The sequence below is a fragment of the Lytechinus variegatus genome, chromosome 16, assembly GCF_018143015.1.
Source record: "Lytechinus variegatus isolate NC3 chromosome 16, Lvar_3.0, whole genome shotgun sequence".
Lineage (NCBI taxonomy): Eukaryota > Metazoa > Echinodermata > Echinoidea > Temnopleuroida > Toxopneustidae > Lytechinus > Lytechinus variegatus.
In genome coordinates this window covers 10,957,179-10,973,000 of record NC_054755.1, presented here as the reverse complement: position 1 = coordinate 10,973,000, position 15,822 = coordinate 10,957,179, and the positions used below count along the sequence as shown (strand labels likewise).

Sequence of the window (15,822 nt, the reverse complement as noted above, 5' to 3'; positions counted from 1 at the left end):
AATCCAATTCACTTTCCCTTTATTCCAAATTTACTTGGAATATACTGAGAATATTTTCATTGTTTGCGTACTCAGTATAAAGAATAGTTTTCATGAGTTATGATTAATCCTTCACAATGAACTTTAACTATGCTTTATCCCCCAAATTTGTTTTTAAACACTCTATTAACGAGACTTATACTCCATTTTTACACAAAATTCCTGCCGTGGGAGGGGTCATCATAGGTAGATCAAGGGGCGAAGCGGCGGAAGGTGAGGCGAAAAATAAGAAGAAAGATAGGACCGGGAAGAAAGTTGAATGATGGAAGGGAGGTGAATAATTGGGAAAAAAGAAAACTTTCAGGACATGTTATAAAAATAATAAAATCGCTTGCGCTTTGCATAAATACACAGCCATCTTTTTATTTCAAAACGTGCTTGATTTTTTTTCACTTTTTTGGATCGAAATATATAAAATCAAATCATTTATCTAAGAAGATATCCATCTTTTTCATAATTTGTAGGTTTAGATATTAAAGAAAATTAGCTTGCCATTCGGTTTTAGTCTGAAATGTATTCATTAAAAGGTTAAACGTTATCACACTGTAATAAGATGGAAAAGGGGCTTTTCAAAGGTATGTTTCACAGAGGAACTGTTCGTCAAAAGACGCCAGGCTTACTATGATAATGTAATGTCAGGGGCAAAATTGTTCATTTTTGACAATAGAAATGACAATTTTTGGGCATAAAAGTGCCTTCATCGTATACTTTTGTCCTTTAATTATTTAATAATTTATCATTTTTCTACTTTCAGGGGGGCACATGGGGGGGGGGGCAAAATCTCGTTTTGCCCCCCAAAAAAATTTATTGGGGGGGGGGCAAGTGCCCCCCTGCCCCCCTCGCTTCCGGCGCCCTTGTTAAAGATATATAGAGGGAAATAGAGATGGGGTGGAAATTCCACCCCATCTCTATTTCTCTCTCTCTCTTTCTCCCGACAAAAAGGACAGGGCGCTAATTTTAATCACCTCATATTAGCAAAATGACAAATTCTGAACATTTTGACTTACAAAAAAATTAGCACAACATACCTAAGTCAGACATTTAATGGTGGAAACTAAAACGACCCAAAACAAACGGTGGAATGGATGCAGCGCACATGGGCAGTTTACCGGAGAACCACGTATGGTGCAATAATACGTCTGCGATTAAAAAAATAGTTACAGGCATAGTTTGTATTTAAATTATGAATAAGACTTTGGGGTAAAAAAAATAATGATTTCATATTTTTGTGCATATCAGCAGCATGATTATTATACTTTGTATGTTGGTATGCCATTACTACTATTTTTCGAACGTTAAGACTGTATCATTGCGCGAGTGAACCCATTTTCTTGCTGGAAAGACAGAAACTATGCATGCATCGCGGTCCTTGCATGCTAAGCATACCGTAATTTTTATTCGCTTACTTTCCTTATTTCAAGGTCGATTTTCTTCGTTCGAAATTGAAAATGGACTAGCATTGGATGTCTGAATGTAATATGCCTTTGAAAACGTGTTTAATATCGAATACAATAATTTCATTCCGAAGATCCTTCTACAGGCAGACAAGTCTTACGTAATAGCACAGCGTTGTTTATCATTTCGTCCTTGGCTCAACGCTCATTTAGCTGGCCCGTGGTGGTGAAATCGAGACAAGGGGATTACCTGGCCAAGATGGGTTTATCGGGGTTGGAAAAGTTTCCAAACGCGAATCGGGGTATAAAACCGCAGTTTGCAGTCCGAAGTGAGGTCGAGAATCAAACGGGACATTTTCGTAATGCTTGCCTATCAATGAATGGCACTATGTCAGTAGTTTTACTTTAACTTGACTATGAAGAAGTCAGATAGCTTTATCGTTATCTTATTTTGGTAAATCCTCCAAATGTACATGTCACTATCTCAACAAAAATGGTACATGTATCATTGTGAATGCCCTAAAACAATGATCATAGAGGTATAAACTAATGATGGATACTATCAGATAACTTTTGTGGTTTCAAATTAAAATCAATATTGATAGAACATATCTTCCTATGCATGGAATGGGCAGAACATTTCAAGCTAAAATCTGTCTGTAGTTTAATTACTGATATTGAACAATAAACTCTCAAGATATGTTCTCAAAGTGCCTTCTTAAAAGAAAAATAGAAACTTCAAAGAGAGAAGCCAACATATATCTAATGATTACATAGATATCCACAGAGAATCAGCTGTTAAACAAAGATTCAACAACTCCTACATGCATGACTTTGTAAGATTGAGAGGATAAATGATACATGTAATCTTTAGCCAGGCTTACATACACCTCTTTAAATTCCAGATTATGATGCACATCGTCAAAATCTATCTGGCAGAAGAAATATTGCAATTGAAAAGCATACATTTCTGTCTCCTACCTCCATTCCATGTACATGTTAAAGGAATTAATTCATAAATTGGCACACTACAAGGAGTGGATAGACATGCAAAATACAGCTTTAAAGGACAAGTCCACCCCAACCATTAGTTGATTTGAATAAAAGAGAAAACTCCAACAAGCACAATACTAAAAATTTCATCAAATTCGGATGTAAAATAAAAAAGTTATGACATTCTAACATTTTGCTTAATTTCACAACAGTTATATGTACATCCTGGTCAGTATGCAAATGAGTAGACTGATGACATCATCCACTCACTATTTCTTTTGTATTTCATTATATGAAATATGAGATATTCTAATTTTCTCCTCATTGTCAAGTTAAACAGAGATTAATTCCCCCTGAACATGTAGAATTGGCATTGTTTTATTACTATATGCTATATTAATATATATATATTACTCTATTAATACATACAATAAAAAAAAGAAATAGTGAGTGATGGATATCATCGACTGCCTCATTTGCATGTCACTGAGATGTGCATATAACTGCTGAAAAAATAAGCGAAACTTTAAAATGTCATAACTTTCTTATTTTACATCCGATTTCGATGAAATTTTTGCATTTTGCTCGTTGGATTTTTCTCTATTTATTCAAATCATAATTTTTCTGGGGTGGACTTGACCTTTCAAGCAGCATTCTCACTTTGTTGGAAGAAAGGAAGCATTCAGGCAAGCAGGAGATGAGAGCACAGCTCTTGTACGTTTGAACGAGGCCATCTCTTCTGTGATATCTCCCTCTGTGTTCACTAAACTCTGCAGAAGCTCAGCAGATAGTGTAGCGATTCCCTTTCTAGGGGCCATTGATAGGCGAAGCTCTTCCCCCTGACGAGACAGCAATCACATGGGATGAATACACATTTCACATTACACAATGTAATGTATCAAAAAATATATATAATACGATATTTATATAATATTGACTGGCCTTGAGGGGAACATCAAATATATTGCCAGCAAAAGAATCATATTGGCCTGAGTCTTTAGACGAGGGCAATATGGGTCTTTTAAGGGCAATATATTTGATGTTCCCCGAAAGAAGAGCCAGTCAATATTTTTATTATCATCCAAATCAGATATCTAGAGCAAAAATTATGATAATGGGGATGTTTCTTTTAGAAATAGAGTTCTATTGTGTCATGTTAATATCGGTCTGGCTCTGCACTTTACCATTATGACGTACTTGCAAGCTCTCGGATCCAGCGTTGTCTTTATTATGACGTATATTGTTGGTGCGCGGATCCTTATGAAGCGTATCTCTTTATACGCATCCACAAATGCCCGGATGTGAGACCAGGGAAAATACAAAGGTATATTTTGCGTCGTCTCTGCATGCAAAGTAAATGCGCACATTGAGACCGAGGAAAATACAAACAATATACCTACCCTTCCCGATATTAATAAAATGTAGGGCAATACGGTTTTGTAAATGACCAGCTCAGATGTCTGATACGGGTGATAATAGATATTACACAATGTATATTTATGAGTATGCTGTGGCAATACAGCTCAAGGGTATTTGCAATTATGGGAAAGCATGAGACGCTTGCACCGACTGCTTTTGCATGTTATTGCAAATACCCGAGATGCCTGCATCACCACTAATATCATTAAAATTCATTGAGCATTATTTGTTTTATAAAATGGGTCGGCGGTATGAATTTGTATTGGAAAGGCTGTTTGATCCCTCCAGATTTTTGAGGATTGCACAGATGAAATGGTCACAGCCCTTTTCTACTGACATCACAGACGTATCTTGTATGCATGCCTAATTAAGCACCGGCAGCATGCCTTTCCTTTGAAAAAATTCAACGTGTTTCAGATGACGTCTCAGTTTTAAAGAACTACATGTATGGGTATATACATGATGCACAGTGCTGCAGAAAACATGCGCAACTGGGGGATTGTGTACAATTAAAGCATGAACACGTAACTTGTTACGCATACTCACTATTGATTAATTCCTTGATCCAGTTTAATAAATAGTTATAAAGAAATATGAATGGCACCTACATTATATTGAAACACAATCGACCCAAAGGTTATTTTAATGAACTGACTTTTAAAAATTCCTCTTCTTTTTTTCTTAACAAAATAAAAATAAGATAATTTAATTCTAAACTGAAAACATGTAGCAGTAATGTGCAGGGTGGTGTTTCAGAAAGCTTATAGTAAGCCATGCATGACTGAAAGATATTCTTAGGTACCTAGTCAACTATTGTGCACAATAGCAGGACACCAGATGTGTGTAAGGTCATCTGTTACTTTTGAACAACAATATTACTTCTTTATTCATTGCATCTTATTATAGAAGATTTACATACCGTTGGTTCATCCTGCTCTATGATAAAGATGGTGTTCTTTCCAGGGCACAGTCGTCGCAAGATCCTTGGAGGCATTTGCTGGTTTTCCTGATCAGCGTCATCTACCCTTGGTTCATCTTCTGCTTTTTTGTTCGGACGGTCATGGTTGGTGATTGACATTGCTGCCATGGCATCAGTTAGGTCGCTGACAGCATTCTCTACAGGATCTTGGTAAGCAACATCCATGCCGGCTTGTATGTGGTTGTTGACTGGTGTACTGTGGACAAGTTCTGGAAGAGTCTTTGATATTTCAGCTGAATCAGCATGGCTGTATGAGACACCCTCTTCATGCTCTTGCAGAAATCTATGTTCCTCACTCAGAACACCTTTCATTAGCTCATTAGGTCTTGCTGATCCCCAGATTTTTGGATCAAAGACATATGAACCACGAGATGTTTCAGCTTCAAACATATAAATCATTGAAGCTTGCTTCAGAGGAACCAGCTGTAAGTTTTGAGAAGAGTCACCTTGCCGGGCTTTGCTGTGATCAAGCATGTAGATATCATGGGCATCAAAGGCATAAGTACATCGGCTGTGGAAAAATGTACAACATAATTTTGGCTGGACCTGATTTCCAAAATCATAACTCTGTGTGAGATTATGTCTCAATATTATATTATCAATGAGATCGAATGAGATATTCTATTTGAATTGGCAACTTTCTACATCAGCCTCAGGATTAGTAAAAGCCATTGTGATATAATTTGACTGACATGAATTCTGTTAACCTTAAAAAGAATTTTTCAATTGAAAAGGTGTTGATAATGTCCCTATCCCAATCCCAGATCTTGGCCATTTAATGCCAAATTTCAAGTGAACTTGATAAAAGCTTCATAGCTGGCTCAAGAGGACATTCATTCAAGACAGTTGAATCCCCCTCCACTAAAGATGTTGTAAGAGTGAAACACACGCACTACCTGCACACTGCACCTAGCACACTCTATATAGTGCAACGAGAATATTACCACAGGATCACCTGAAGCACTGGCAGCCGCACCTGACACAGCACAACCCTCTCTAGGACAGTATCAATGCTTTTGGGGAAAGTGCTTCTTGAAGGTTCAAGGTACACAAGATCCAATTGGGTAAAATTTGGAAATGCGCCCACAGATTTATCTCATTTGAATTCTATCTCATGCAAAATCAATTTTGCAAAATATTCCAATTTTCTATATTTTGCTTAATTTTTTTAAATTCATCTTCCTTTTTCTATATAGATATTGTTCATCATGCTGCATGTATCTTATGTTAACAAATGAAACTGTCAAATCTACCAGTTTTGCAGCTAATGCATTAAAACAAGTTGTGGATCCAATTCGATTTTGTATACATGAACATTCCTTTTTTGAAATCCTATTGGGGTTGTTAAAATCATTTTCCTGTGTTAACATGCCTTACCTAGTTGACTGAATGGAAAAGAATTCATGAAGAGAAAACTGGTCAGGTCTGAGTTCAGACTCTCTCCATTCATCAGACTCAAATGGGACCTTGTCGACACCCATGCCATATACCATCAGCAGTCCATCCTACAGAAAAATAAAGTTAAAATCAAAGAAAAGGGATTCAACAAGAAGGAAGATATTCAAATAAAGTTATAAGTTCATGCACAACCGATAAGAATATATTTCAGGGATTATACTCTGAATCATTATATTATTTTCTTCAAACTCAATTCAATATCACCCTTTCATCAAATTTTCTTGATTTAATCAGGAAAATATGTATCAATGCCAAATCTATGACAAAATTAGACTTGTCATTCAAAGTTATTGAAAAAAACACAATTTTTTGTGCGAGCTCTTTGCTCAATCAAATATTTTCAAAAATAGGGTATTCACATGACGCACATAGCAACCTAGTACTGTAAGTTGCTTGAGCCACTCAAGTGTGCCTTTTTGGATTAGAAGTCAGATAGTTGGTGAGTAGAATAAGTAGAAAACATAAAAAAGTAGTAGTTAGGAAATCATTTCATATCACATCCTGTCAATTACTACTAAACATGTTTTCCTTCAGCACAAAGTTTACCCACCTTGTGCTTCACAGGACCCAGGTGAGGTGAATAGGTACCCTGTAGGATTTATTCCTTAAATGCTTTAAATTAGCACCTATACGGCAGCTCAGCCACAGCCGGGGTAATAATATGATACCAAGTATCAAGCACAGCAGAGTACCGTATATGCAATCATAGTAGCTGCGCAATACAATTGGAACATATTATTATTATTATTATTATTATTAATATTATTGTTGTTGTTGTTGTTGTTGTTATTATTATTATTATTATTATTATTTATGAAAGAATCTATTCAGGAATAGTGCCAAATTAAGGAGAAAAAAAATTTAAGAAAAAAAAATCTATTGTTAAAAAATATTTACACCCCTACCTGTTTCAAGAAGCTAGTATGATGCATTCCACATGAAATTGTCTTAACATCAGCATGAGATATGGACTCCAACTTGACAGGCAGTTTCACATCTAAAAAAAAACCAATAGTATAGAAAATGAATAAGAGATTTTGCAGTTACAATGCTGACACCAGTGTTATATATTTTTTATTCACTTGGCCTCATATTGGTCCACTTTTCGGATAGTCTAATACCACATGGGTCAAACCCATTAGGTCTACTATCAATTTGGTCTAATTGCTGTTTGGACTACACTACCGGTACTCTAGGTCTAATAACCACTTAGTCTAATTCTCATTTCGTTTTCATGCAAAGTTGGCCTCAATCTTACTTCAAGTACTTTTATGTTTATTTTTATCTAACCATATGGACTATTATGTGTTAGACCGAGTCATTCAGCTTACCACCTTTCAAAAAATATGCAGGAAAAGGCGAATTTTCAAGACAAACCGATCAGGATCAGTCAAGTTCTTCTTCGATCACTCCATCGTTGTCACTGCAGCTACATACGAACGTGCCAGTCAATCCACTGGCACGTCCATACGCTCAGCTGTAGCTGAGCTGATCCCGATCTGTTTGTCATCACAATTCGCTACTTTCCAGCATATTTTTTATAAAGGTGGTAAGCTGATAGTATTTGATATAAATTTATCTTCATTATTTCTTCCTATTTCCCCTGTCAAAAAGCAAAATTTATGAGTAATCGAGGAGGGTGCAAAAGCACACCCCTTTCTCCATAGACACTGCGGTTAATAAGCAATGGCTGTTTGCTCCACCATTACGAGCCCAATGGCCATCATTCATCTGTGAAGGAGGACAAAAATAAATCAGAAAATGTTGAAAAACTCCTTCGAAACAGCAGATTTATCAGTCTACTTCTGTTTCTGTTTGTGGTAACTCCCGAAGGAACTTGGCGGGACAGCATTTTGCTGGTAAACACCAAGCTGGTATATAACCAATTACTTTGGAAACATTTTACATCGAGGTTAATCAGGCATAGTGGCTGATGTGATAGACGACAGATATCACTCTTTTTATCAAAGTGGAGACAATGGCAGATTTGGGATTCGAACTCGCAACCTTGCGATTATGAGTCCAATGCTTGTGTATGTGATACATACTACTGCCTTTGATGATGTTTATTTTTTGTATACTATTTTCTCTTACATGTACTGTCTGACTGCTGCAATCCCAGCTGCCCATGTTCATTCCATCCCCATACGTAGACCGATCCAGAGACGGAAAGAACAACAGAATGCTGGCCCCCGGCGGCAATGTGCTGCAATGGCACTCCCCACAGGTTTTCAACCTCGATCGGTTTATCCACGAAGCGTTTGTCTCTCTTTGCATTGCCCTTTCCCACACCTAGTTGACCATGACGGTTAGATCCCCACGAAAACAGCCGTCCATCTACAAGAAATAAATCAAACCGGAAGAGCATGAAATGGGTATTATCATTCATTCGGTCAAAGAGATACAAATTTTAGAATCAAAGTTCAAACGTACTAAAATAATGTATTCTGGAAAGTCCAAACGTCAAAACTAGCTCAACCTGTAAAAAAGTAGTTACAGCAAGTTATAAAACCCTGACAATCACAAGGTAAATAAAAGGAAAAACAATTTATTTTCTCATCCAGGACAAGTTCATTTTTTGCCATGTCTACAAAAAACTGCATGTATTTCTCTCTCTCTATATTATTTTTTTTTTTTGGGGGGGGGTAAAAGAGCAAAATGAGGTGAGGAATGATATATCTGTTTTTAATACAGAGGATAAAAAAGATGGTGGAGAAAAAGATATACAAGGAAGAATTTGAAACACTTAATTACAAAAAACATACATGAACATGTAAGATTGAGAAGTTTCATATGCTTATTGGGGGCACTGTTTTTTTTTTCAAATCACATGGGGTGGATCAAGTCAAATCAGAAACAATAATTTTGACGGGCCAACTACAGTGCATAATAATCCAGTGGCTGCCATCCACCCCACCCCCTTGTTCTTATCAGTACAGTGAGATCTCTCCCCCTCCACACAAAAGTCTCATCACAATCACAATCTAGGCAGGCTTTATTAAACGATGTGTGCTGTCTGCTTGTCAGAAGATTCCTTTCAAGCCTGCTATGAGGGGAGGTAACTGAAAAGAATCCCTAACCCCTCCTCCATCCTTAAATCCCCACTTTTCTGTTAACTCTTAGATTCCCTGTTTTTCAGTGTTCTAAACACTAACTTTAATTTATTTTCCTTGGTGACCTGCATAAAACATATGAATGACAGCAATTGTAAACTGAAAATTTCAGACAAAACTAAATATTTGTTACATACAGGTCACTGCAGAATGCAGATAAAGCTTGGCAAACACTTGCCCCGGGGACCCCGACACGTCTTCAGACAGTGTCGGGGTCCTGAGTAACTCCATGCATTCTCACCGGAGTACAAAACTTCGCGATGTTTGGCATTAGAAAACCGGTGATAATAATGAATTAAAAATCTAACGATTGATATCGATCTTACCTAAACAAACTGTTCCTAAATTAGCTTAACTTTCAATTAAAACTGATGTATACAATTCCAAAAAATCCTTCGAAAGAACGTCAATTTTCGGACTTTTGTTCCAATCGCGAGATCGCCATGTTTGAAGAACGTGAAAATAGTTTCTGCGCATGCGTATATAAATATTCATAAGATGACGTCTCTGCCTTTACAAAACAGTTTAATGAATATGCATGTAGTCAAAACTTTCGGCAAGTCGCCTCGATTCAGTTAAATCGTGTTTTAGGCATGTAATTCAATACCATTTTTTTCATTTTAATTTGAAAAAAAAAATCTGTATTAATGAGAAAATAATTTATTTCATATATATTGCTATTTTGTTACATTCTGTGTTTTTATAATAAATGTTTTTTTTTATTTGTCATTTGTTATAAACTTATATTTCTTTCTCCTTTTCATTCTTTTTATGATTTATTTATGGGAAGGGGGGGGGAGCATGACTGTTCTCTTGGTGTGTGTGTGTTTTATATACTGAACACATAAAATTTACGAATAGCATGATTGTGTTTTATAATTTTATTAAGAGATATCTAGATCATGTAGAAACTTTTAGTCTGTATTATGACTATTCCCTTTGTGATTATGAGATATTAAAGAAATAGTTACAGATTCTAATTTTACATTTAGAATAACTTAACGATTTTCTTAAATATGAATCCTGATTTTATTGATGTTATTCATCTTTTTCACTTGTTATAGCAATTAGGAAGGAATGAATATGATTTTAAATGAAAGGACATACTTAAAAACAACTTTGCTTCCTTTTAAAATAAATATAAAGATATTGTAAAGAATAAATAATTATGTTTAAAAAAAAAATTCTGTTGCTTTGATAATCTCTAATCACCATGGCAGTAGCATAGGTTTTTTTAATCGCTCCCCCCTTCTGAAGAAAATTGATACGAAACGACCTCCAATTTTATGTTGAAGACCTTTTTTTGCTTGTCAAATTCACATTAAAAACATCGAACTCACTGCTGGATCCGGGGGGGGGGGGGGGCAAAGCCGGCTCGTCCTCCCCCCTTGAGAAGCATAATGAAAATTTGTGATGTTAAAATGGTGTTAAAACCGAACTGTGCCCCCTCCCCTTTTTTTCTTGTCAATTTTTTTTCGGGCCAAATAATTTTTTTTTGTTACAAAGATTTCTTTCATTTTGTTTTTTGGCCAAGCAATTTTTTCCTGGACGAAATTTCCTTAATTTTGGTTGGAAAATCTTTCTTCTTGTTTTTTTTTTGCTCGTCAAATTTTTCATTGGAATAATTTGCCCCCCTTTTGAAAATCATGGTTCCGCCCCTAATTGAGCTCATTTATATGAAGTGCTTACACTGTCAAAAAATAATTTAAACAACACTATTTATTGTGTGAATTGCGCAGTAGTTGTTTAAACATTTTAAATAAGTGTTTAAACTCTTAAACAATCAAGCTTTAATTATTGATAATTTGATATTTGAATTTAATTATTGATAATCAAATTTTGAATTTAAACTGTGTTGTTTAAGATTTTAAATACTTGTTTAAACAATTGTGTGATTCGTGTCGTAAACAGCGTTTTTTCAATCATTTTTAACAGTGTATTTGTATGATTAGGAACAAAAAGTGACATGCAAAATATCAAATTAATGGCGCAAAATAGGCGACAGGAGATTGATGACATATGAACTTCCATCATTTAGTAATACTGTATTTTTTTCACAATTTTTATAACTGCCCCTTTACATGCTCATGATAAGGCCGTCTGCGGCCCCAAATAAATTCACTAGTAAAGAGCTGAAAAGCGGAAGAAGTAGCCTTTGTGGGTAATTGACATCATTGTTATTATATAGTTTACCGCCCTTACCTAGGGATCGGAAAAGTTGGTATTGATCAATTTGAAGAAATATATTACTTTGACCTGTAATCTTAATACAAGTTCCGTTCCCAAATATTATTTTTAAAAACTTGATGCCGCAACGAAACAATATAGCATTAAGCCAAGATGGGAAAACGGGGAAAGGTAAACAAAGGAGAAAACTATATTTTCATGATTTCCTCGCAAACTTGCGCGGAAGCAAATATTTATAAAGAAAGAAAATCCCGCAAAGCTATCTTTTTCGCCATTGCTTTCCCCTTCGCTCTCACCATTTCTCATGTTCTTTTTTTTGGGGGGGGCGTTAGGATGGGGAAGGCCACCCCACAGCCTCCTTGCGACGCACTTGTTATAGAAAAATGGAAAAGGTTCATGACAAAGGCCTGACTTTTATTGGGATGTTATGACAAAATCTATCACAAAATTTGATTTCTGCATCAATACTTCAGTGGTACTGCAGTAGAAATATAGATAAGCTGATTTAGTGTCATCATTATTATTCATTAATTCTTATAAGCAAAACAATTAAGATAAAGAACGGGACGTATTCGAAAAAAGCGCCTCTTGGATGCCAGGAAAACAATCAGATAAGCAAGATTCCCGGCGAATTTATGCATCCTATATGTAATGAGCAATTCAATTCTTTGTAATTACAGGCCTATACTTATCCCGCAGAGATTTATATACTCAATGATTGAGGCTTAAAGAATGCCAACAAGATGAAAGATTACATAGTAATCTAGAAACAAACATATGAATTTTAATCATATTTCATGATCATCTTATAATCTCCGTTCAAACAAATTACAAATTGATATTGATATAAGCATCAAGAGTATATGAAAATGGTTGTTGGATGATAATGAGATTTGCATATATTTTCATTTCATTTATTTATTTTAAATTCTCAATAAAACATACAACATACAATTCAAACTGACAGAATGATTCATGCATGCACAGTATACAAAATAAATAAAATGGAAAACATAACAAGAGAGAAAGAACAAAATTAAAATATGTGGGAGCCAGCATTGGACTCCGTGATAATGTCTTTAAAATAATTTCACATCACGGAGTCCTCTAGATTCTAGGCTGAGTCAGCGCAGACCTTTCAGTTGCTGGGTTCCAGAAAATGGGCATCAATATCTTAAAGAGATGATTTGCTGATCACTCAATAATTTTGATCAACGGATATTTTCACAAGCGTACCTCAGAGAGAGAGAGAGAGGGGGGGTAGACTGCCCCCCCCCCTCTGACGAGTCATAACTCATGCAATGGACGTACCCCTGCCCCCATGACGAATCACAAATGATCCCGACGAGCCACAAGTGCCCCCTCTTTTGAACTTGTAGACCTTTTTTTTTCTTATTTGCTTGTCAATTTTTTTTCTGGTACGAAATCATTTATTTCTGGTTGAAGACAATTTCTTTTCTTTTTTTTTGCTTGTCAAATTTTTGGGCAGACGAATTTGCCCCCCCCACGGAAAATTTTGGGTACGCCCCTGAAAATATCCTTTAATATATGAGTATTAATTTATTTCTTCGCTTGTTTATTTACCTATATCTGTAGATTTCTATAATAATAATAATGATAAAAAATTTGCAGTACGACCCCATGAGTATTATCTCTCGAAAACAAAGAAGACAAGAAGAAAATTAGAGACAAAAAAGAGAAGAAAAAAAAGAATAAAAAAAAACAAAGGCGAAAACTAAAAAAAAGGAAGAAAAAAACCGACCCAAAAATGAAGAGAAGGTAGGGGAACAAAATAACGAGAATAAAAAAAGGGCAAAGGAAAATAAAATAGAACAGAAGAAAAGAAAAAAAATGAAGGAGAAAGAAAAAACAAATAATTCAAAAGAAAATATGTTATTTCTTTCAAAAAAAAAACCAAAGCCGTATGTTGACTTGTTATCAGGCAAAGGGAAAAGCAAGAATTTACGGAACTAGACTCATGAATATTCATGTATCTTTCTCCGACGCATCGAATGATAGCCTTTTGTCGGGGCCTTAAGTTATATTTTCTATATGGACTTTAGTGCTATTGGCAAATCTGATGAACATGCGAACTTACTAAAATTCACAAATATTCCGCATATTCAATTATCATTTTATTTTTTAAGTATATTTTTCTTTTATTGTTTGTTTTTGTTTTTTTCGCCTGTTTGCTGACAAAAATCAAATTTATCTCGTTGCCTCGTCAAAAGGCTATATCGATCCTCCATTGGTTCCTGTACAAACGACTTTTAATGCACATCGGAAAAACATCCCTCCATTTTTGCCTAGTTTTGGGACATTACTTCTTCGTTTTGAGGATTGTGAATATTCCGGCTTAAGTTGTAAGTATGTATTGATTCCTTCATCCAAATTTTGTGTAATATTTCTAATAATTATTAAATTCCCGAATCTCTTTTGGCCGATCCGGTCCGGATCCGGTGAGCTTGGGTGAAGCTGTTCGCAGCCCGAACACAGTACGTGTTCGGGCTGCCGCAGTAAGGCAAACACATGCTTCACATGCCAAACAGGCTTGTTGACAGATTTTTTTTTCACACTTGCTTTTTTCCCAAGAAATTTCAGGAAATTCCACCATCACAAATTGTTTGTTTTTGTTTCTGTATGTAGTAAAACTAGGCGATTTACACTATCCCATATCCACTCTTCATCTCCAATCAATCTCACTTTCACTCCCTCCAAAGTTGAAATGTAGCAGCCAAATAAAAATCATAGTTTCTGACAGGTATGCATCTGAATAGAACGACTGATTGCTTACCTCGAGTGAGCGCGAGAGAGTGGTCATTTCCGCAGGCAATCTGGACGACACCAACATCCGATATACTTTTGATCAACCTTAAGAAAATGAAAAAGTTGGCATAATGAATGGCAGAGAACTTCATCAATACCTCAGTAAAATATTCAAAATATAAAAGTACAGGTTGGCTATTTTTTTAAAGACGAATGTTGTCCCGATCACGAGGTGACCAGATTTGGGAAGTCGAAATACGGGAAACTTCAAGGTCAGATTAATGGCGGACTGAGCCCATTATTTTTAGAGGGCTATGCCCAAGGGAGCAAGCACAAATTTCGAACTTTTTAGAATTGAACTTGTGATAGATTTTGACAGAATATACATGTATAAAGAATAACAATATCATAATATTTCAAGGTTACCATGATGGTAGTTGCCATCATGGTAAAGTTACAACAGTTGCAAGTCCTTTATGAAACTGGCCCCTTGTCACCCTGGGAGGATGTCCCCAAGCCATCTTATTGTTCTATATAAGATGGCAGTGAGCAGTTGAATCAAAATGAATAAAGCTTGAAACTGCATGCAATATTCCTTTATTCTAATTCCTTTAAAAAAATACCCAATTAAGTGTAGTGTAGACCAAATGGGTTTGACCCATTTGGTGTTAGACAATCTTATAAGTGTACTGGATGCTTAATAATAATTATGATAATTATGAAAAATAATAATATTTTATAAGATTATTATTTCTATATATGAAAAACATTAATTATAGGCTATGACCTACACGATTCCAGGCATATCGTGTATAATCTATTTTGTTATTTATCGAAATTATATAAAAAGCAAATGCAAAGGTAAAAAAATATTATGCAATTTTATTGATTGAATTCAAGCTTTTTAGTTTATGTAAACAAAAAAGCAAATTTGGAAATTTGAAAAAAATGTGATATTGAAAAAATTATTGCATAATTGAATTTATTTTTTATATTGTTTTGTATATATGTACATGTTATTGTGAATAAATACCTGAAGACGATAAAAAGACTTATATGCAATTTTCACTAGATATAAAAATTGACTACTATTATTGTTTTAGGGGTTGGCTTAACTGAAATTAAGACAGAAAACATGACCATTTCGAGTCAGAACCCGGAACTAATTCTTTCTTCCTAACCTTGGTTTGGGGCACTCTAGATATTTTCCTTTCTTCTTTGGGATACCAAGTTGCCCATCACCATTCCAACCCCAGCTGTACACTTGACCGTCAGCAGAAAGAGCAAGAAAATGTTGACGACCGCAACAGACATTCACGATATCAACGCTGGGGTCATCCTCCAGTTCTGATGTTGGGAATACCACCCTGTCTGTTACCAAGAAGAGAGGTTGATAAAAATGGCAATTGAAATTAAATTGTTTGGTTATTTGTACACTCGAGGTTAAAGTTAAATTCTTTGTTTTCTGGGACTA

The 15,822-nt window shown here is 35.5% G+C and overlaps 1 protein-coding gene across 1 annotated transcript in view; it reads right to left on the bottom strand.

Moving 5' to 3' along the window:
* LOC121429607 (probable E3 ubiquitin-protein ligase HERC4) overlaps positions 1 to 15,822 on the bottom strand; it is a 36,700-nt gene that overhangs the window by 17,657 nt on the left and 3,221 nt on the right. Inside the window, exons 3-9 of the mRNA XM_041626725.1 lie at positions 15,530 to 15,719; positions 14,377 to 14,453; positions 8,377 to 8,619; positions 7,188 to 7,279; positions 6,202 to 6,329; positions 4,765 to 5,335; positions 3,087 to 3,265 (exon numbers count right to left, since the gene is read on the bottom strand). Coding sequence (XP_041482659.1) covers positions 3,087 to 3,265; positions 4,765 to 5,335; positions 6,202 to 6,329; positions 7,188 to 7,279; positions 8,377 to 8,619; positions 14,377 to 14,453; positions 15,530 to 15,719 — 1,480 coding nt within the window. The remainder of the gene's footprint in view (positions 1 to 3,086; positions 3,266 to 4,764; positions 5,336 to 6,201; positions 6,330 to 7,187; positions 7,280 to 8,376; positions 8,620 to 14,376; positions 14,454 to 15,529; positions 15,720 to 15,822) is intronic.